We start from the raw sequence: 22131 nt of genomic DNA, 5'->3' as shown, positions 1-22131 counted from the left end.
TTCTGTCTGCTGCACACACGCTTCGTGGTAATTTTATTTAGACTATAGTTTCCCTGGTTTGCTTATCGTGGCTTCATGGGACTGTGGTGAAGACTTGTATAGTCAAACTGCAACTTCAGCATCAAAATACTACCATAATGGTTACTGGTGTGGTTTGCTTTCTTCCTCCATTTCAAACATTCCTATCCAAAACTTCAATCACTTTATAAATCCTACTAATATTGAGTTTGGAGAAAATAAAATGCTTCAGTATGTCCTGAAATGTTGTAAGATGTGTGATGTAGTCACACCACTACATCATGCTCTTGATACCTTCTATTTTGAAGTTTCAGGAGATGGAGAGAAGGGTAGGCTAATGTTGACTTTTCTGGTTTAGTATTAGCCTGGCTTTCTCTTTCTTTTCTTTGTTGGAGTTGATCTAAAGTAACTAAAAATCCAGCTGACAGGACAAGAGTGGCTCCTGCCATGTAGAAGCCTGCTCTGTAATCACCAGCCATGTCCACGATGAAACCTGGAGAGAAAAAAATGACAGCAATGCGATTGGCAGAAAACAGGCTGATGTGAATTAGCTCAGCAGTGTGAGTCTGTCCTCTCACAAAGGGAATTTGCTGGCTACGTAACTGTCTTGCAGCTTTCTACATCATAAGCGTATGGAACATTACCCCATTATAGCATTTTAAAATTTGAAACACAAGTCATGTCTCATTTGCTTTGCGTATGTGAATTGCTAGTGAAACAAGACGCTACACAGTTTGAAGCACTTTCCCACCAAAAAACATGGCAGACAGTGAAGGTAATGGCAGAAAAAAACCCCAAGTCACACAGCGTTGTATCTGACTAACCCCATGTGCTGTGGTGTAGCTGTCTTCATTTGCTGCCTTTTGGACCATAAGTGTACAGCATGAGAGAGTATAAAGAAGGAAAGCAGAGGCCTCTGCTGGGGACACAGTTGGAGAGGTTGCCTGCAGTATCATGGGCTTCCCTGTTCGTCGTTGTACAAAGAGTCACCAATATTAAGAAAAGACCCTGGGGTTTAGATAGATATAAACCAACCAAAATACCTAATGCCATTGTGTACAGTCCTGGAAAACCAGCCGTACAGCAGTAGTACTGCAGCACTCTATGTGGTGGTACCAGCTGCTCTGTGGGTACAGTGGCAGGCTCATTTGTGGCCTGATGAAGGCTGCTTGCTTGTTCTCTGAAAGTTTGTCCACATTTCGTGTACTCCCTAGCCCTTGTTCCAGTATCAGTACTGTTAGGCAAAGGAACTCTGAATCCAAATCTTTTAGATTTTTCTCTTAAAGTAGGAGACGAGAGCTCAAGAAGAACTTGGGCTTCCCTCCTCTTCTACACCTTCTTTTCAGTTTACTATATATGCACAAAGGGGTTGAACTGATCCCCCAGTAATCAGTACTACTGACCAGCCACTACATAAATGTCCTGTTTTCTTTGTATTTCACTTAGATCTTCCCAACATACTTTTGATACTGTTCTATTCTCAAAGTCTCTATAAATCTCCCTGGTTCCTATAATTTCCAAAAGTGAATTAAGATGTTCCAGTATTTGGTCTGACCCATTTGCAACATATTACTGGTGTCATTACCACAAAAGTCACTGTAGTGCGTGAGCAGTGGTCTTTGGATGAGAGTCTGAGATCTCAGATACACATTTTACAAGTCACATTGGTCATTTTTTCTGCCGTATCACCCTGTAAAGTCCCTACAGCTTGCAGCTTGTTTGTCTTGCGTTTTTCCAGGATGACTTTGTCTCTTTGCCAGCCCATAAATCCATGTGCTGTCTCATTGTCTGCTCTCTCTTCCCACTGTTTTTATGGTCTGCCTGCCCCATCTATTATATTGTTTAGCTCAAACGCTGTCTGAAAACAGCAGGCATCTCTGCGAATATTTCCTTGAGGTTCACATAGCCTAAATGCCTCAAGCTGTTCGATTTGACCTTCTGAAGAAACCCTCCCAACAATACCAGCATTTATGCAACATTACTAGTCTCAGATTTCAGTTTCTTCTCTGAAAGTATGGATCTCTCTTTGTCCCAAAGGTACACTTCCATAGCAAGACCATGGGGGTCCAACAAGTGGGATTCTGTGGGACTCAGGAAGGAGGAACAACACCGTGTGAACCCTGACATTCTTCCCTCCTTTCATGTTGAACAGGTATCTCTAAAACCACAGAGATGTGAGGGAGCAAGATATTTTGAAGAGGAATTAAACTGAGTCTTCGTTTTTATATACTTCTGGGGGTACTGAGCTAAAAAGTAGGGAAATTTGGTTCCAGATCCAGATTTTTTTCAGTTTGGGTTACCATTCCCCTTCTCTTCTTGTAAACTGCGTTTGGCAGAGTATCATCTTAACTTACCAGCAAGAGGAGGCCCCACAAAACCTCCAGTGCTTCGAATGAGCATGAAAAGCCCTAGAGCGCTGTCAAAATCCGGCATGCCAACGACATCTGCTAGCACTGTAATGTGAACGGCGACCGTGGTACCAAAGAAGAACCCGTAGAAGCCAGTGAATATTGCCAAGGACAGGTAGTTGTTGGCCAGGGGCAACAGCATCAGGGAGGTGCTGATAAGCGTAATCGTCATTGTCAGCAAATGGACAGTTTTGGTGACGTGGAGGTTGGCGTACCAGCCACACAGCAGTCTGCCTGCAAAGTCCACCATAGCCAAAATGGATAGGAGGGATGCAGTCCACGATTCATCTATTCCCAGGCTGTAGCTCAGTGGAACTAAAAATAATGGAGGGACAAAAAAGCTCATAGCAGCAAATATGCCAAAAATGGCATAAAGTACAAACTCCGGTTGCCTCACAAGCATCCAGTTGAAGGTTTTGTGTGTGATGGGGGACTTATCTTCTTTGTCTGTCCTAGATGCACCGTTGCCAGGTGGTGTCCCAGTTTCAGAATGGCTCGCCTCGAGGAGGCAGCTGCTTGCCAAGGGTCGCATCAGTACTCCACAGACACAAATATTGAGTTGGATGCCACCTATGATCAAGAGGGCACCTTTCCATCCATATTGACTAATCAACCACTGGAAAAATGGTCCAAACATGAATGCAAAGGCACATTCTCCGGCACTGGCGATAGCATTTGCCAAAGCTCTTTTCTTGGAGAAATAATGGCTAACAATGCTAATGGCTGGTGTCCATGAAAAGGAAATCCCAAGTCCTGAAAAACACCAATACAAATAGCACCAGTTAGACACTTTTGAGGTAGTTTGTGAAGGTGGAAATTAAAGCTTTCAGGGCTCCTCCATTAGCAAAGCCAAAAACTGGTAAAAGAAAAACACTTTTGTTATTAGCAGAAGCATGAGCTCAGTTATACTATGTGTAAGAGTGTATTTGAGGCATATGTTCTGTAAGAATAAGCTGTATGCTCAAGGGAAAAAGCAGGAGTATGAAGTATACACTATTATATTCTCACTGTGGCTTGACAAGTTTGCCACTGGGTGAGAAACCACATGGGCATGTGGTTGAAACTAGGGAGATCTGAGAGTGTCCATGCTGTCTTGAGGCTGGTACTAGATCAGATCACCTGGCTAATCTCAGCTGTGTTCAGGGTAGACAGTGAGGGAGGATGTGAAGGAAGCTGGTGTGTTACCTCTACTTGTGCTTCATTTTCTTGCCCAACTGCTTTGAGCAGGCTTCAAACCTCCTCTAACTTACAGTGATTTTAATGGCTCCCTAGAAACTATTTGGGAGCCCAGGACTGCCAAAGGGCTCAAATTCCAGACATTTTCTCAGGCATCCAGCATGGAACTGGGAATGGTTTATTTTATTCCCTGCCAGCTTCGCTTCCTGTTCCAGGAAAATCTGCTAGCTGTTGGAGACAACTTTCTGGCCTGTTTTCACCTGGAGTAAAGGAAACCCTGGAATCAACTGAAAGCCTGTGCCTGTGTTAAAACATAAGATTATTTGATAGAAAACACGAAATTTGAGATTTCTGTGTCCTTGTGCTTCAGCATTTTCTAAGTTCTTTAAACTTCCACAGAGCTCTTGTCTCTCAGTAAAAATCAGAACACTTTTCATTTTCCAGTTGCATATAATTTGGAGGTGAAAATTACTAGCATCTAGTTATTCGCTTTATTTGTCACTGCAAATTTCTAGCACAAATTCATACTTTCAGAGTGGAACAGGAAGGACATGACCTTTAAAGAGGATTTCTGGTTCTAGTGGCTCATAAAATCAAAATAAAAATCAGACTTTAAAATTCCTACCATTAGCACCCTTGAATAAGGGCTCTGACTCGCTGGTGAAAGAAACCCATAAAGCCAGAAAGTCATACCCTGTAGGAAGCCAGTTGTTGCATACATCCAGAGCATGTTCAGTCCAAGAAATCCCAGTGCCATTCCTGAAAAGGCCAGGAGTCCTCCAGTGATCACGACTGCCCGATGGGTGTATCGTACACATAGCGAGCTGGCAACAGGGGCTGGATCAGCAGCAAAACAGGAGAAAGAGAGGTATGTTAGGAACATTAAGCTGACTGATAGGACAGAGCAATCGAGTAAAGCATTTGGAGAAGAAATACCTTTACAACACTTGTCTCAAACAGCCTGAATTTTCCTGGACAGTGCAGGTCAATCAACATTTTCAAATTGGATCCTTGCTGACAGGGAAAAAACTGCCCCTGGGCCACAGATTTTAAAATATATTCAAAATATGTGGGCTTTTTTAAAGGGAGGGAGCATTTCAGTGCCTTCCTTGTGGAACAGTTCTACTGGGTCTCATGTAAGAACACAGCTAGAGACATGACAGAAATCCATGTACCATTTTAGCAGAAAGTGAAACCCCAGCCATAGACTCGCTAGGTTAATCTATAAAACTTGTATTATTGACAGTGTGTTACTGATATGGCTGGCATAAAAACTTTCTGGAGAAAACTAATCTTTATCTTCTAGAGCTTTGCAAAATCATCTGTTCAAGGATTTGCAAATGTTTTATAAAGGACCAAAAAACTGAGGTTTATTTTTAGGTAATATTTTTCCAGGAAATTTACAGTTCATTTCTTACATTTTTATTTCAGTGGTACAGTTTTTCCCAGCAGACTGCAGGATCTCTTTAACACATGAGGGCAAAGTTGCACCAGGTACAGATCTGACTTGGTGCAGCAATTACAAAAAAACAAAGCACTCTGGTCTCTGGTCACTACGTGGAAGCAGCTGAAACGTCAGGGATATTTTTTGCATAATTAAGGGTCGGTTACACTGCCTGGCTGGTTTTCTATCAATCAGCATCACAGAGTAAAGATCAAACCCGATCAAAGGCTCTGTTCTGTGGCAAGAGTTTCAAATCCCAAGTGTAGGATTTTTTTTTAAATAACCATGTCCACTAGAGGGATCCCAAGGAACATCTGACACCACTAGTTGGGGTGGCCTTTGGCAGCGCAAGCAGGGAGTCGGCTCCCTGTGATTTATTATTAATGTTCCAATGGAACTTGGGAGTTCGGAGATCAAATGAAACTCAGTTAACAAGGACTATGCTTATGGTCATAGTCTGGAAGGGATGAGACAGGAGACAGCATATACAGTTGGAGAATCGTACATATGGGATGAACAAAAGAAGGGAAAAGCAGACTCAGGGTAACAAGAGTGATCCATGGAAGCGCTTAAAGACAAGGGAAAGATCTGCATTTGGAGCAGAAATACTCCCAAAAAGCAATTTAGTTGTTTTTTTTTAAAGACAGGGAGGAGTAAAAATGGGCAGAAATTGAACATGGGGTAGCAGGAGGAAGAATGAAGCTAGCCACAGAAGTGGAAACGGAGAAGATAGCTAGGGTCCAGAGCCTGAAAGGATAAAAGTCAACACACAGAAAACACACAGACAATGGAAAGGGCCATGAATCACAGCGCAAACAGGAGGGTGCTGGGAGATGTACGTCTGTACCCAGAGAAGGCCTGTATGTGTGTTGGGGAGAAGCCTTGCTGTGGTACATTGAACAGCCTGTTGCAGGTGCAAACCGCAAAAGTAGAAGCACGTGCTCTCCTTCCACACGACACAAGAGCTGAAAGGATCCAATTGGGAAAAGTTAATAATTCAGGGATCATCCTTCATGCTGAGCCACATGACACTGAGGGTTTTCCAGAGGAACGTATTAAGAAAGACTAGGCCAGACCAGGAAAGGTGTTCAAAGAACTGGAGGCTCAGTTGATCTTCAGCAGAAAGTCTTCTTGTCCCTATAAATGAAGCAAAGGCAGGAGAAGATAAGGAAAATTACCTAGTGACCTGAGACATTATGAGCTGCTATACAGAAGGGTTTTGAAATGTTTGGCCATCAAGCTGAATTATTGAAAAATTATTATTTTCATAGGATTTCAAAGGATGAAAAACAGTTTCTGCTGAAAATTATAGCTGCCTTCTTTGAAGTAGGCCAGCCTCACACCTGGCTAGGCAAATACAGTTTTGCTGGTTTATACTTGATATTATTTAATATGCTCTACCCTTGATACAGTCCTATATAATGTAAATATATATTTAAAAAAATAATAAAAACTCCCGAAAAACCCTAACACAAAATAGTATCACAATAGGTCAGTGATAAGTTTAATTTGTAAACCAGATTCACATTTATTCATTTCTGTAGTCTGTGAAAAAGCAGGTAGAGTGGAAAAGCAGGTTGATCGTTGATTTTTTCAATTAATTATTTCTGTCAGAATGAAACAAGCTCTAATACTGCAAATCAAGCACCAAGGATAGCAGTTTATGGAACTGATTATATCTTTTAAATCCATGACTTGCTTTATCTTTTCATTTTGACGTTGAGTTACTGTTTTGTTCTTCTAAATACATTTTTCAAAGAAAGATCAATTGCTCATGATCTTTGGAAGTAGTGCAGTTACAAGCAATAATGCTGATAGGCGTGGACTGAGTAGGATGCATATAATTATATAGTGTCTATGCAACGAAGCATGTTCCCAAACAAAATTATGATAGCATTTATTACGTAAGGATACATACCTATTGCAACTATATAGTTATATGAGAACATGTAGAGCGGACTTCAGAAATTCTGTATGGTTCCTGCCTGCACATGTTTGGAATCTTCACCATAATGGCGAAGGATCATCCAGTTTGCAAGAGCACAAAGGAGTCTGTAACTAAGTTAAGAGTCAAATGCAGTATGTTTGATATTTTTTCTTCCTTTATTTGGTGAGATGTGGTGTTTGACCTCATCCCACAGCTCATTGCCTTTGACCAGGACATTTCACTCTTTCTTCCCTTACTCTCTGCTCGCTTGGTCTTGTCTTCCTGATGTTCTCTATAAGTGAACTGATTTTTTCTTTTTAACGTGGTGAGTTGTCTGTTAGATCAACGACTTGGCATCATTCTAAGGGGCAAAAAAGGAGTGCAAGAACAGGCAATACATGCAAGGAAGGGGAATTTTGGTGAAGGCAAAAAGGAGAAGTGGAGGGAAAGCAGGACTGAGATGCACCATTTTGGTAGCAGAGGACTTATCTGCTAGGCAGTCCTTAAGTCTTAAAGTATTTTGAAAAAGTGATAGTCACTGTGAGATCAGTGAACTTGCACAAACTGGTTTGAGAGCTTGATCCAACAAGCTCTGCAGTTCTTAGAATTATGTCCAATGAGTTTGACACAAAGCCTGCAGGAAAACTGAATCATGAATCTATGTATGTGAAGTTCTTTAAGGCAATCAGATTCCTGTATATACACGGAGTCCTTATTAACCCATTCTGTGTCTGAGGCATGGATACATTTTTATGAAAGGAAAAAAATGCCAAATTTCTGTAGAGACAGAAGAAGGAAGTGGCTTTTTTTAAGGAAGCTTTTAAAAATTTCTTGAGTAGTTAAGATATTAAAATAAAGTGTTAGAGGAGAACTTCTACCTACCTCCTAAATGAAAGATGGCAATAGTTACTGATGTGATCCAGGAAGTGGTGCTTGCAAGTCCATCAAAATGTTGCTGGATTTCAACAAAGAACAGACCAAAAGTCTTGAGGACGGCAGCAGTGAGGCCCATCACCATGAACGCTGACACTACCACAACCCAACCATAGCCACCATCTGGTGGATTGCTATTGTTGGCATGCATCTTTTCTAATTCTCAGATCTTCTCTCAGATTTTTTCCTGGGGTGGTAGTGATGGTGGTGAGGACTTTTAGCAGATCTGCAAATTAGTAGAAGGTCCAGTGTTAAAGAAATTAATTAAAAGATTCTAGGAATGGCTTACACAAGTAATTACCAAGTGAAAATACAATATGCATTTCAGTGGTTTGACTGAAAATATTACCTGGGAAACAGATGCCCCAGGAGACAAAAGCCAGAGTAGAAAGTAAAACAAAGGAAGTAAAAAAAACGAAGAAAAGAAAAATATTCAGTAATATGGGTAGAAAAAAGAAGCATGCAGATGTGGCAATAGGAGAGAAGACGATGGGACAAGATATGGTGCAGACACTAAGACTTTCAAAGACAGGTCCAGGATCCTACTCATTCTAATAACTTCAAGAACCTTATCCCACCCACTTCTCAAGCCAGTACATTATGGTAAAGAATTTGAAAATTAAATGCCTGACAGGATACCATACTTTCTAATGTTCTCTGGTCATTGCAATAAACTTCACAAACTTCAAAGCCATCAAGGCACTTGTTTGTACCCATCTGCTTCTTGTCATAATTGTGTGTATGGATAAAGCATAATTTTATATATATATATATATATATATATGTAATGAAAAGATTCCTAACCTTAAAAGGGCAGGAAATCTGTCAGTTTCAATCTTCTGCATATCCACATAAATGGAAATAAATGGAAGCTACTTCAATTATCTGGAAGTTTGAACCTAGTGAACTTTCCATTCCTGGAATAGCAGACTCTCTCTCTCAAAGACAGATTTCACCTTCCATTTGGCAAATACCAAAATGACATTTAAAACCAAAAGTATTCAAGTTGAATGTATTGACTATGGGATCCTCTCAACTTGATAATGTCTATTTAATCATTGCATAAGATCCAGGAATAGCGTAAACCTCTTTTTTTCTTTTTGTGCTTGGTCTCTAAATCCCATGTGAGGTTGCAACTTTGACTAAAGAGTGGGAATGTATAAACTTAATAGTAACTCTTGCTGTTGTTGTAAGCAATACTCTAATTCAGAACCATGACAGTGGCAATAGGTCTTCTCCCTGTGTAAACAAGATGCATGTAATCTCGGAAATGGTATTCAGCATGTAACTGGGTGTTACTCTGGTCTCTGAGGAGTGTTTTAGGGATCCAGTGTTAGATATGGTACTGGACATCTGAACACTCACTGTGAAACTTTGGATTCTAAAACTTTACATGGAAATACTAGATGAATCTGTGCTGTACACACATTGAGGATTAACAAATGCTTAAAGATGGTTCCTGGCTCAGGAAGTCTCCAAGCTGCAAGTGGTCAGAAACTGGGAGATATCACTTTAGGTTTAGTCTATTCTTAATCCTAAACATCCCTTTCTTCAGTGTCCTCCAAGTTTGAGCATTTATAAACATTTATGGCTCCAGCACCACAAAGCATTTTGCCAAAATCAGGCACATACTTCCTTGTGAAGGCATCTTAATTGTTAAGCATATCTTATTAAAAGCATAACTGAGGCAGCGCATTTCTCCTTGGAAGTTTTGTGGCAAACTTGGAGTAACAACAGTGCACAGAGGACACAGGATCTGGCTGAGAGAGGGAAACGTTCCTACTTTTTTTTCTCTTTACTTCATGGACACTAAATTCTGAGTGGGCATGTTGTATAAAATGCAGAAGACCAAAAAAGACATGACACAGGAAGCAGTTAAGAGGGAGAATGTGAGCTAAAGATGGCTAAAGATTTACTATATTTACATTTATCTTCCCTGTGTGCAGCTAGGAAAGATGAGGGTTAAGGGAACCCATATGACTAGAAGCCATCAAGTACAAAGCAGCAGTCTGTGGTTTGCCCCACCTGAGTCACAAGATCTCAGGGAGACACAAGACAGGGGTGGAGGAACGAAGTCGTCGGAGCACTGTAGGGATCATAAGCAAAATCATTCTGCTGCCATGTGTCTGGCTCAAACTTTGGACAAACACATGCCACTGGACACATTTGCATGACAGACATAGCCAGACAGATTAATCAGTTACACAAGGTCTCAGACGATACCCTGAAAATCTTCAGACTCAGCCACAAGAGAGGTGAAATGCCTTGCGGTTGAGGTCTGGAATCTGGTTTTCATTCCTACAGTTTCCAGGCAAGTTGTTTGGTCTTGCTGTGCTTCTGTTTTCTCAGTTGTCAAATGCAGCCAGGACTTTCAAAGGTCATGAATTTTGTGAGGTTGAAAAAGTTAGTTGTATTAGTGCCCACATACTATAAGAAAATACAGATCAAGCTGTAGCCACGTCTTCTTACGTTGCTGGGCTCAAGTGGCATGGTCATAATTTGCTTTGAGGCACTGAAGAACATAGAAAAGGATGCAACACTCGGGCTAAATAAGCCTGCCGAGGCAGAGTGATACTGATATTACTGCACTCTGCATGGACATGCCTGGGCAAGGGATTATGATTTCTGCCGCAAGACAGATAGAAGAAATCCTGCTACTTACCAGGCAGCACCCAGACTAAAACAGGCATGATAAAATCTACTACTTCCTGACACCACCCAGCACCCTTCACCTTCATTAGGCAAACTCTGCCCTAGGACGAGTATAAATCAGGCCCTGACACTCACAAGACTTAAGTAAATAGTCTTTTTTCCTGACCACAAGTGCAGATTTTATGTCATAGCTCAATATTCTGCCTCCAGTCTCTTTTAATGATCACAGTGTTACATACAACTCTAAAATGATATTACTATTCCAGTAGCATGATTAATTGATGAGGCAGTTATCTCCCAGGAGCCCTACAGATTTGAAAGCAGTGCAGCTACCTACTGTAGTGATTTGCTAGAATGCCTGAACAGAGTAGAAGAAAGCACAGATGTAGCAATGGGTGGATATGGTTTTTTCTGACTCCACGCTCTGCTTTCTTCTCTCCTTCACTTGCAAGGGAAAGATTACTACAATTGAGAAAAAAAGAAGCTGAAAAAAAAACAAACCAGGGTGTTTTGTTTTTTTTTTCTCTTAGCTATTGAGTAATGGTAAATGGTAAGGTTTTTTAATGTCTTCATGGTCTCCTCTTGCCCCTGAAACCAATTTTTTAAGAGAAAGGAGGAAAAACCTGTAGGGGAACTGCCCTTTCTGTTGTGCTTGGCCACACATAGGATCCCTCAAATAATGTAAAGCCGTGCCTGGAGGCATTGCCATCCTGCCTAGCATCCCACTGCCTCCTACATCCAAGCTTTCCCATGGCAGCTGGAATGGGTGTCCTGTGAGACAGTGGCTTCAATTAGGAGAGACACTGCTATCGTCTGTCCTTGGTGTGTGTCCATCAGCAAGAGCAGACAGCTCTGCCAGCAGTATCATTGGTGTGTGTCCATCAGCAAGAGCAGACAGCTCTGCCAGCAGTATCATTCCCCTTATCGCAAATTTCCCAACAAGAACATGCAGGCAAAAGTGCAACCCTTATCTTTGCAGCTGGATAGCTACAAAGGCACTTTCTGTGGTGCTGGGGGTGTTCTATTCATGCTCTGCAAGTTCTCCAAGATATTTCTGCTTTTATTCATGTAAATTATTCAGAAGGTTTATCAGACAATAATAAAAATACATTATATAGAGCTTGTCCGACTGCTTGCATTTTAGGGTGCTATATAAACTTGTGAAGACTGATACTTATGTTACTTGGTTATCTTGTGTTCCATGTTCTAATTTGCATTTTGCAGAAGAGCAAATGTGTTTAACACATTTGCTGCAAATTGCAGAACAACTTGGTGGTGGAATCAAGAAAAGACTGTTGTTGCCATGAATCTGAGTTTTCTTGTTTTCATGCAACTTGTACATAAAGCTCTGCATATAACTCTATTCACTCTCTCTTAGAGGCTGGGCAGTCTCCCTGTGAGCTGGTGATACTTAGCACTTCGCAGAAACAGGTTCCCCAAAAAGGCAAAAAAGGCAAGTATTAAGTTTTTCCATGCTTAGATGAAGAAATGTGATGACTTGATGGGGGTTTGATTTGGGTTTCCAGTGCAAGCATAGTACTTTACCTTGGATTTGGACTTACAAAAAAAAAAAAACACAAAAAACCCCACACTTGATGTACACAAAGGCAAAACTAGTTTTACGAAAGGCTGATATATTGGGACAGGACCGCCAACTAGGCTACCTTAAAGTAGGAATTCTTCAGCAAAATCAACTACATAAAACTAAATGCAAAGTAGATCTTTAGTAAATTGACAACAGGTTAACTAATACCTTGTTTTCATTGTTGTATTAGAAAGAAGAAGAAGAAGATGGAAAGAAACGTGGAAATAAATTGTCATTTATGCTGAAAATTGCTTCACAAGTGTGCCTTTGTGCACAGCGAGGGAACGCTTATTCTGTACTTATTCTGTCACACTCAGATGCCTTCTGGTCTTCATCTAACACTCAGACTGATTCTGCTGGTGCTCTCATGCCACCACAGCTTCAGCATTTGCCGCCAAAAATACCATAGAGCTGTGCTGGTTGCTGCTCTTCAGACACAAATTCAAGAGGACCTCTTAATAAGATTCTCTTTTCTAACTTCATTAATATCATTTTAGTAAGAGCCAGTCTAATGAATATGATCTATAACACAATTTACTGACAAAGCATATAAGGATGGAAAAAGGGGGCTGAATACTCTGACCAGCCACTTTGAAGCAACAAAAATAAAGTGTAACATAAAGAAATTACCTTATTCAGGTATCCCTGGCTTGCATGGGATACGAAGCTCTTTATTCACCTTCCAGTTGTATGTAAGTTCTTGAGTTGTGCTGCAAACCTCCGGGTCATCTTACTCATTGTTCCTTGTATGCACAGTCTATCTGAACAAACCAATCTCTCTCTTTCAGGATGTGTAAGCTGTCAGATTTTATAAGAATCCCCTCCTCCCCTCCTCAAAAGCCATTTGACTCCACCTACACTCAGAAAAAACAAAGTTCTATCCTGACTTGAGATCAGAGAAATCAAAATCAAGGATGGGTGGAGGGAACAAAAGAAGGCTGGAAAATTTTATAAGATATCTGAACTTTACTTGTGCTAGACTTGGACTGCTGTCCACAGTTTTTAATGAACTCAACTATTGGGGCCACCAGAAAGTTCAGATGTGTCAGCCGACCTCAAATACCCCAGTGTTTTGGGGCAGTTACTGCCAATGTTTGTTCAAATATGAAATTCACATGTGTCTTCTCTATGAGTGTGCTGTTGGGCAGATGCTGGCTGCAGCCGAGCGTCGCAGAGCCTGCAGCAACTACAGAAATGACAGGAAGCTTGAACATGCGGCCCAGGCCCCGAGCCTGTAACACGGATGGTCAGAACCTTTTGCCATATCAGAGCAGTCCCTTTGCTGTGTGATTTGTTTAGGGTTTTTTTAAGGGCCCCAAGTCTTTATACACTGCTGGATCTCATAAAGCTTTTATCTCCTAGCTTTCACTGCTGATTTACTGTAACTGATTCTGTGTTTCCTAACAATTTGCCTTGCCCTAAGCTTGTGGTGGCTATAGCCTGCTATTGCAGTGGCTGGGGGGGCTGGGGGGAGGGTGGATTGTTGCAGTAGCTGGTCTCTTTTTGTAATATTTTTATTTATATGCTTGAGTGCTCACCTTATGAGCACTACAGACACAGAAATCTGTGTAGTCTGTGCCAGCTAAGAGGAAGTATGAATGTACGCATCGGTCAGTTGACTTGTATAACTGCGAAACAGATATATTTCATATTTTGGGGGCATTTTTGAAGTGGGAAGTCAGCAAGTTTCTGTGGAGACTTTCTAATTTTCTTTCACTGGGAGGATTCTCTAGGACTGTTTTGTAGGGCTGGAGAATTCAAAAGCATGGAAAAGAAAAATTACAGGGTAGTTTTTGAAATGTATTTAAGTGTGTGTTGCTGACAGAAAGGTTGCTGCCATCCCTTCTTCACCTTCCTGCTACCATGTGGGCTTTTATGCAATGAACCAAACTGGTGAACTGACCCAACCGGGCAAAACACTGTGCTGTGGCAGTTCCTCAATTCGGAGAAATTCATTCATATGTGCCTTCACAATGAAGAAAACAGAAAAAACGTGCCCAGAAATGAAACATGGCAGATGGGGCCGCTTAATCCAGAGGAGAAACTCACATGGCAATTGTAGCACAATTAGTATATTCACACACCCCGTGAAGCTGTGAGCCTAGAAGCTCTGCCTTATAGACAAGAGAAAGGTAGGTGACTCTACTGGGTGATAGGAAGAATCCTATGAGATACGGTGACTGAACTGTGGACTTAAAGACAAGTTTTCAAGAGTAAGTTGTCAGCAGTGACACCGGTCACATCTCCCTTCTCCTTCATCCCCACCCTGGAGTGATTTGTGTGCTGGGCTGCAGCACAGCTTCTGTCTAAGAAGCCTGAGAATCTGTGAGCAGAAAGCTGCCTTCATGCTGGATTTTCTTATATCCTGATTTATATAAACTGGATCAGTAGGTCTGGTTCTTCCACAGGCTTATTTTACCTCCTAACTCTGTAGGCCTGCATTACTTTCTGGAGGCCCCCTGTGAAAAAAATAAACTATGTAGTGATTGTATGTGCATAGATGGATGACACCAAGATATATTGTCCAGACAGATATGCCTATGACAATGACCATGACAAACAAGACTACATTTATTGCATAGTTAGAGCAGTAAACTAGCCAGAGATAAGCAGCAATCCAAACATTTTATTGATCGTAGCAGAGTTGAAGCCTCTCTGGACAACCTGTGCCAATGTCATACCACTCTCATTGCAATTTCTCCCCGCTAATATCTAATTTGAATTTCCCTCACTGTAGCTTATGACTTTTGCCTTTTGTCCTTTTCCTGTGCCACTCAATGGAAAGCAATAGACAATTCTTCATATGCCCACTGCAGGCCCACGGGGGGTTTTGAAGTCTGTTTTGCCAGCTGAACTTCTGTTCAGTCCATTAGAAAATATGGCAATGCAGAAAATGAGGTAGAATTGAGAGCCTCGTGAATGAGGAAGAATAGCTGCTTGAAACTGCTAAGTCTAGGAACTACTAATAAGGAGGGTATGCCATGTAATCAAAATGAGAAGGTTCCCTTAGTAGTTTGTATCCATGTTTTGGTATCCATTTTAAATGCATGAGATGTGTTAGTAGTTAGGAATCAGACAGTTAGTCAGCAGTCAGATAAGAAGAAGCCTGTAAAGATTAACCTCAAAGGTTTTTCTTGTATCTGGTGAAATATATGGGACAAGAGCAGGACTCTCTGTAGTAAAGAGTCTTGGAAATACTTCCTTGCAATTTTGAGTTTGTTATTCATTAAGAATTTTTCATTGTTCCAGTACTGTGTCATTTTTTAGTCATGGAAGTTCCAGTCTATAGACAAAGTAATGATCTCTGGAATAGTTCATCAGTAAATCCAGCAGATTATTTTTTAATATCATATTCACCAAAATTATTGGAGATTATGTGCAAAGGAATATTGTCATGGCTTGTCATGACTGTAACTTAAAAACAGAATGGTCTTATTCAGAGTACACTGAATGTTCACTTTCTACAATCCTTCCTCCTACATACATTTAATCTTTAGTCATATCACTTAGTTTGGGTTATCCAGAACTACTATTATGAAATACTGCCATAGCAGCTTTTGCTCAGCTGATCAGGCTCAAATACTATTTTCACAATCTTCTTTCAACGTATGGAATTTTTATGCTATACCTGCATCTTTGTACAGTACTGGTCTCTAATAATCTGTTGGTTTTCTCCACATTTTACATTTCAAAATTAAATACAAGCCTCTCTCATTTCTCCTTAATAAATAAGAAAAAAATGTAGACTTCACTTCCATAAACATTAGTCACATTATTTCCTCTTTAGCATTTCAGCATTTTAGAATGCTTTTAAGAGAGCTTTCAGGTTTCCATTCACACGTTGGGGAAAACAAGTGTCAAGAAGAGTCACTTCTGTTCAGATCTAGTTTGTCAGCTCAGCTTTCACCGAAGGCTAGCTTCCACTTCAAGTGCTTGAGTAAGCACAAAATATGTTCATACGTAGACTGCTACAAGACATATTAGGTGTGAAGTGAAATGAGAATCTGCCTGGAACAGCTGTACTTCAGAGAATAACAGTGATTCATGCTTAGGAAGAGATTATGCTTAAATTCTGTCCAATTAAGTCACAAAGAATTATTTAAACATTCAGGAGTTAGCTGTGTCTTGGATTTTACTATTAGGCTTGTAGGACAAAACTGGCAATGGTTTAGACAGAAGCTGGCTATATGTGCTTTTTGAAATGCCTTTTTCTCAATAATATCAAAACTGAAATTAGTGACTGTGTTCTCTGCTGCTGTAAATGGTTTCAGCTCCATTGATTTCAAATTTATTTCCCACCTTTCACCACCACGGAATTTCTTCACTGATTTCTCAACTGGAACTGGCCTGCTTTTGAAGAAGATAAAACGTATCTCTCCACTGACAGTTGAGTATTATTGTAGTATATGTAAGATGTAGTGTATGTAAGAAACAGGTCTCTGGAGTGTAGTTCTTATTTAAATAAACCCCACAAAAGTACAGCCTGCCACGAATGCACACAGAGGCTGGCAGAATCTCCTGGTAGTCACCTGTGCTCAAGTGGGGGAACAGATGACTTATAAAACCATTCCTCCTGCATTCAGCAGTCCTTGGTGGTGATCACGCTTGTCCCCCTCCCTGGACCTACCAGCTCTTATCACACACACCCCCTTTTTTACTGACCAAACCTTTCTGAGAGCATTATATAAGCAGATAGTAAACCAAGATAAAGTGTTGGCATGTCACATGATTTCTCAACTAAGAGAATATTAATCAAAATGACTGAATTAAAATGGTTGTATCTTTGGTCTGTGGTGTTAAACGATGGCTGATGTAAATATGGGTTGCCTGAACATGAATTGTTGGAGGACTGTGTGTAAGAGAGATGTTAGCATGGGAAAGGATTGGGAAACTGGCTGACATTACTGCCAAAACAGCTGACATGGGGTGCTAAACCAAACCAGGTAAGAAATGTGAGTGAGTGTGGACAGACTTGAGGTCTTGATGAAAAAAAAGAAATTAAAATTGCTGTGAAGGAGAAGCAGGGCGGTGATTGGGTTGCATAATGTTGTTAGGCTGATGGAGGCGGTGATTTCCATGCTGTGTTGTGTGGAGATGGGATGGCTGGCAGTGACAGCTGGCAGGTATCGGAGGGGCTAAAGAGCAGAGAGAGGTAGTAATCAAGTGATTGCGTGATTAGGGTTTGGCAGAAGCTGTCAGACTGTACAAGGTGAGATATTTAATAGATAAATGAAGAATAAATGGCTTATATTTGGACCTGGTTCCAGTTATCCTATCATGAGCTTAGCAAATTATTGCTAATACCGAATGCTTACCAAGTTAGCAAGGCAAACATTTTCAAGCTTGCAGTATACAGAATCAGAGGCAGGCCATAGTTAAGGGTTGGGGATTGGACTGTGGCTAGTAATGACCAATAAAACCCCTTGAAGACAGGCTAGAAGACAGTTTAAGATCGACTGAACCTTTCCAGGCTGGGAGCAAAAGAAGAAGAAGCTGTCCTGAAATCATAGCAGAGAGTGCTGACCGCTCCCTTCCCCTCTCTCCGGGATAACATCAAGCCCTGGCCTCCCTTTAGTAACAGAGGGAATGCTGAGCCTGCGTGGAAAAGGGGACAGAGAATCCACAGGAAGGAGGGTGACATAGAGCTTGAACTGGCTATGAAGGGAGGGTATGTCTATCTGAAGAAAGGATGTTTGTTTTATTTTTTGTGAAGCAATAACCAGTCCATTTTCTCTATGTAATTATTGGTTGCAATTACAGCTCCCATTACAAAATGACAGGGTAAGAAAGAGAGGCAGCACAGAAAATGAGTACTGCTAAACAGGGAAGAGGGGAAAGCACTGCTTAAGCTTACCCAAACAAAATGTTTAAGTACAGTGCTGATGCAAACAGCAGTCTATCTGTGCCCTATCAATCTACAAACTGTGGGTGGTTCTTCCACTTCCAGTTCTGAAATGAATGACCAGGGTTTAAGCATTCTGCTTTAATTATAGGATGATGGTTAAAATGCCTGACTCTTGGGTATGTCTGGAGTGTTGATGAGGCATCTTCTGTCCTTGTATCTCAGGAGAGAGATGGACATGTTTGGCTAAATGCGCCCTAAATGTCCTCTGGTTGATGTCTGAGAAAGACTTTTACCAGGATTCAGCTGAGATCACAGACATCAAGGGATATAATTAGGCTGCCCATGGCATTTTCTTAAACTAGACTACGATATGCAATGCCATCCATGGCTAGATGCTGGATTGTAGAGTTATGTGATAAAGTCAGCAATAAAGACCAAGAATAAGAAACACAAACTTCCTTAAGTGTGCCTGCATAGAAGAGTTCTCAAAGTGAACAGCTGCTTGTATCTGAATACAGGCTACACAAGACTGCCCTATATTTTTACAAGGGAGGATTCTTGCCCTGAGTGCTTACAATATTTTTCCTGGTTTCATTTTTAAGACTAGGATAGCTACAGATAGTGAAGAACACCATCTGATGATTCAGAGCAATACCGAATGCTTACCAAGTTAGCAAGGCAAACATTTTCAAGCTTGCAGTACACAGAATCAGAGGCAGGCCATAGTTAAGGGTTGGGGACGGGACTGTGGCAAGTAATGACCAAAAAAACCCCTTGAAGACAGGCTAGAAAACTGATTCAATATGAGCTTCCAGTTACAACACTGTGGCTATAGGAGTGAAGTGACTGAAGGGTATATCACCTGATGCCTGAGGGAGGAGTGAAGATCTAGCTCCATTGCAGCAGGAGGGCTCAGATGCTCAATGGTCCAACACTGGCTTCAGTGCAGGGAAGCAAGACTTTTCCAAACCCACAGGTGTCACTAGGAAAGGCTGACACAATAGGCCCTGGAAATTCAGGACTTAAAATCTGGTTTCTCCTCCTCACAGGGTTTCCTACTTCCTGCTGAGTTCCAGTTTCACAGAAGCTGGTATAGAAGATTCTGCCTGCCAGGGAAACTGTGGGACGCTGAGTGGATGGCTGGAACATGCTGTCATGACAGAAAGAGACTCCCAAGACCGTTGAACAGAACTGACACTTCAAAACTGTGACAGCATAATTACATTAAAGCAAACTAACAGCTCCGCCTCCCTGCAGGGTAGCAATAATTTTACCTTTGTATTTGGCACTGGTGTAGGCACTGGAATACTACTTCTGATTTGGTTCAGTAATGCAGGAGAGTTACTGGAAAACTGGGAATCACCAGAGCACATTTAGGAGGAGGATGAAGGGACTGGAAAAGCACCAGCTTATAAAGCTCAAGCTTGAAGATGAACTTAAGAGGAGTCTTGATCTTGGTGTATTTATTGTATTTGTTACAGAAATCCTGTAAAAAAGGGATTTTCAGTTTATCAATCCATGATGTAAGAGGATCCAATGGATGGAAAACTGAAGCTCAGAAATTAGTACCACAAATAATTCACATTTGAATGGGAAAGATGACTATGGGAAAAACATACTAACTATTTGATGGTTGCTTCATCATTGTTTATTTTTAATCAAAACTAAATGCTTTTCTGAAGACAGTGTTCTAGTTACCCTAAATAGCTGATGGTGGCCCTGGTTCATATTTGTATCTATTTGTTCAGCAAGCGTGCTATCCTGCTATCATTTAACTTGGTTTTGCTACTAAGTTAGAAAACAAAGCAGACCCATAGTCCATCTGGATGAGAGACTGGGTTTTCACTTTTTGTGCTTAAAACATAGTTTATAACTATAATTCATGCTCAGTGGACAAGGGCTTTCCCTCTGTTGTGAGCTGACAAAACGAAGCTACGTGGATTGCGAGATACTAGGTTAAGCATCACCCTTCTTGACATAAAGTCAAACTAAATCTATGCTGAATCATTTGTTTGGAAATTGGATCCAATTATCTTAAATTGGTCATTCCAGCCTAACAGAGCAGTAAAGGGCACTGTATTTGTTGATGTATTTGACCCTGACATTCTAGTCATGTCAAAACGTGTATGCACTATACTTCCAGCTTAATTCACATTGCACAGTACCCTCCCAAATGCTGTGCTCAGAACAAATGATAAAAGGGCTGTCGGTATTCCAAACATCAGAAGTTTTACTGATCTAAAGCAGAAAATTACTTCTGAATTTTTAATTGACAGGATATTAAAAATTGTTTTGACTTGTAGAGTATGACTGTCACCAAAATCAGTATAGTCATGTCTGTTTCTTAACTGAGGGGTTTTTAATGTTCAAATGTTGCCCAAAGGATGAAAGGAAAAAGACTATTAAGAAAAGGGTGAATTTCTTTTACAGTTCTAATCCTCAAGTAAGCATAGAGCCAAAATAAATGAATGAAGCGTAACACCTGTTTTCTCAAATTGTGTATTACCCACTAGATCAACCACGTAGGGCCTGTTCTGACATAGTCAAATTGAAATGCAGCTAAATGTGTTGCTGGAGAGGAACCGCTGCTTAGGTGAGTTTTTCCAGAGTGGTGGTCCCCAGTACTTTAGCAATTATGATATTACACATGACATCAGAATAAAATATGAAAACTTCTCTATACAACCTTAGGACCTACTTAGGAATTTCCAAGGAGAAATGCAAATCTATACTGAGTATCTGGCCACATCTTTCTTTAAAACCACATTGCCTAATATACTTTTCACACGTGTATTAGTAATCCCACCTTGCTGTCATACAGATTATTAATATGACATTTTCAAAGGGCAGCTTCCATTCCATCACATTTTTGGGGGCTTACATTTAACTAGCTTTGGTTATTTGTGTCGCAAGCAATTCACTGGACTAGTTACGCACTTGTACTTTTAAGAAAACTTTTACACTGAAATTTTTCGTAGTAGAGCTGCTTCTAACATAAAATTTACTTCTGAGAACTGAATCTGGGGGTATGTTTGTCTGCTTGTGAAGGGGGCGGTAACACAGGCAAGTGGAACAAAAGCATGAAGGAGGAGAAACTGAACAAAACAGAATAAAACATACCAGAACTATGTTACTGGGTCTTAAATGGAGTAGCATAATCTGGAGTTGCAAGCTGCCATAAATTGTTAGCAATAATCTTGTCCGTGCTGGGGGTCACAGTGAAGCAAATGAGGAAACTCACTAAGGCACAACAGGGAAATGCACTAAAGCACCTGAGTACTGCAGGGGCCGTGGCCATCACGTTTCAGCGCACCGCTCCTGCGGGCATTGCCATCCCAAAGGGTATTGCAGCTCCTGATTGCCACGTGGAAACGTTCTGAGGCGGCAAGGCAGCAAGCAGTAACACTCAGTGTTTATTTGCATCACTGCACAGACTAAAACAGCCGCTTCTCTGCATCACGTCACTACATTTTTGCTTCCAGATTACCTACAACTATCTTTTAGGGTATCTTTAAGGGAGTGGCTAGGTACATAGCAACGCAGTATGATAAATGTAAGAAAAACGACCATCCATAGAATCATAGAATCATAGAATTGCCCAGGCCGGAAGGGACCCCCAAAGGTCATCTAGTCCGACCTCCCCGCAGTCAGCAGGGACACCCCCAACTAGACCAGGTTGCCCAGGGCCTCGTCGAGCCTCTCCTTGAATATCTCCAGGGCTGGGGCCAATACTGTTTAACATTTTTATCAATGATATAGACAGGGGGATTAAAGGCACCATCAGCAAGTTTGCGTACGACTCCAAGCTGTGTGGTGTTGTCGATACACCAGAGGGACGGGATGTCATCCAAAAGGATCTGGACAGGCTGGAGAGGTGGGCCCAGGTGAACCTCATGAGGTTCAACAAGAGTAAATGCAAGGTTCTGCACCTGGGCCAGAACAATCCTCACCATCAGTACAGGCTAGGGGGTGAGGTATTAGAAAGCATCCCTGAGGAAAGGGACTTGGGGGTGCTGGTGGACGAGAAGCTGGACATGAGCAGGCAGTGTGCAGCTGCAGCCCAGAAGGCCAATCACATCCTGGGCTGCATCAAAAGATGCGTTGCCAGCAGGTCCAGAGAGGTGATTCTGCCACTTTACTCTG

General features: G+C 41.3%; 1 protein-coding gene across 1 annotated transcript in view; it reads right to left on the bottom strand.

Annotated features, from left to right (window-relative positions):
• Nucleotides 1–284: 284 nt before the first annotated feature.
• LOC106894886 (monocarboxylate transporter 13-like) overlaps nucleotides 285–22131 on the bottom strand; it is a 26728-nt gene continuing 4881 nt past the window's right edge. The window contains exons 3-5 of the mRNA XM_014953877.1: nucleotides 4296–4538; nucleotides 2373–3179; nucleotides 285–511 (exon numbers count right to left, since the gene is read on the bottom strand). Coding sequence (XP_014809363.1) covers nucleotides 285–511; nucleotides 2373–3179; nucleotides 4296–4538 — 1277 coding nt within the window. The remainder of the gene's footprint in view (nucleotides 512–2372; nucleotides 3180–4295; nucleotides 4539–22131) is intronic.

The sequence above is a fragment of the Calidris pugnax genome, unplaced genomic scaffold (assembly GCF_001431845.1).
Source record: "Calidris pugnax isolate Ruff unplaced genomic scaffold, ASM143184v1 scaffold178, whole genome shotgun sequence".
In the NCBI taxonomy this organism is placed as follows: domain Eukaryota; kingdom Metazoa; phylum Chordata; class Aves; order Charadriiformes; family Scolopacidae; genus Calidris; species Calidris pugnax.
Note: the sequence above shows the minus strand (reverse complement) of the source record. Positions and strands in the feature narration are given on the sequence as shown.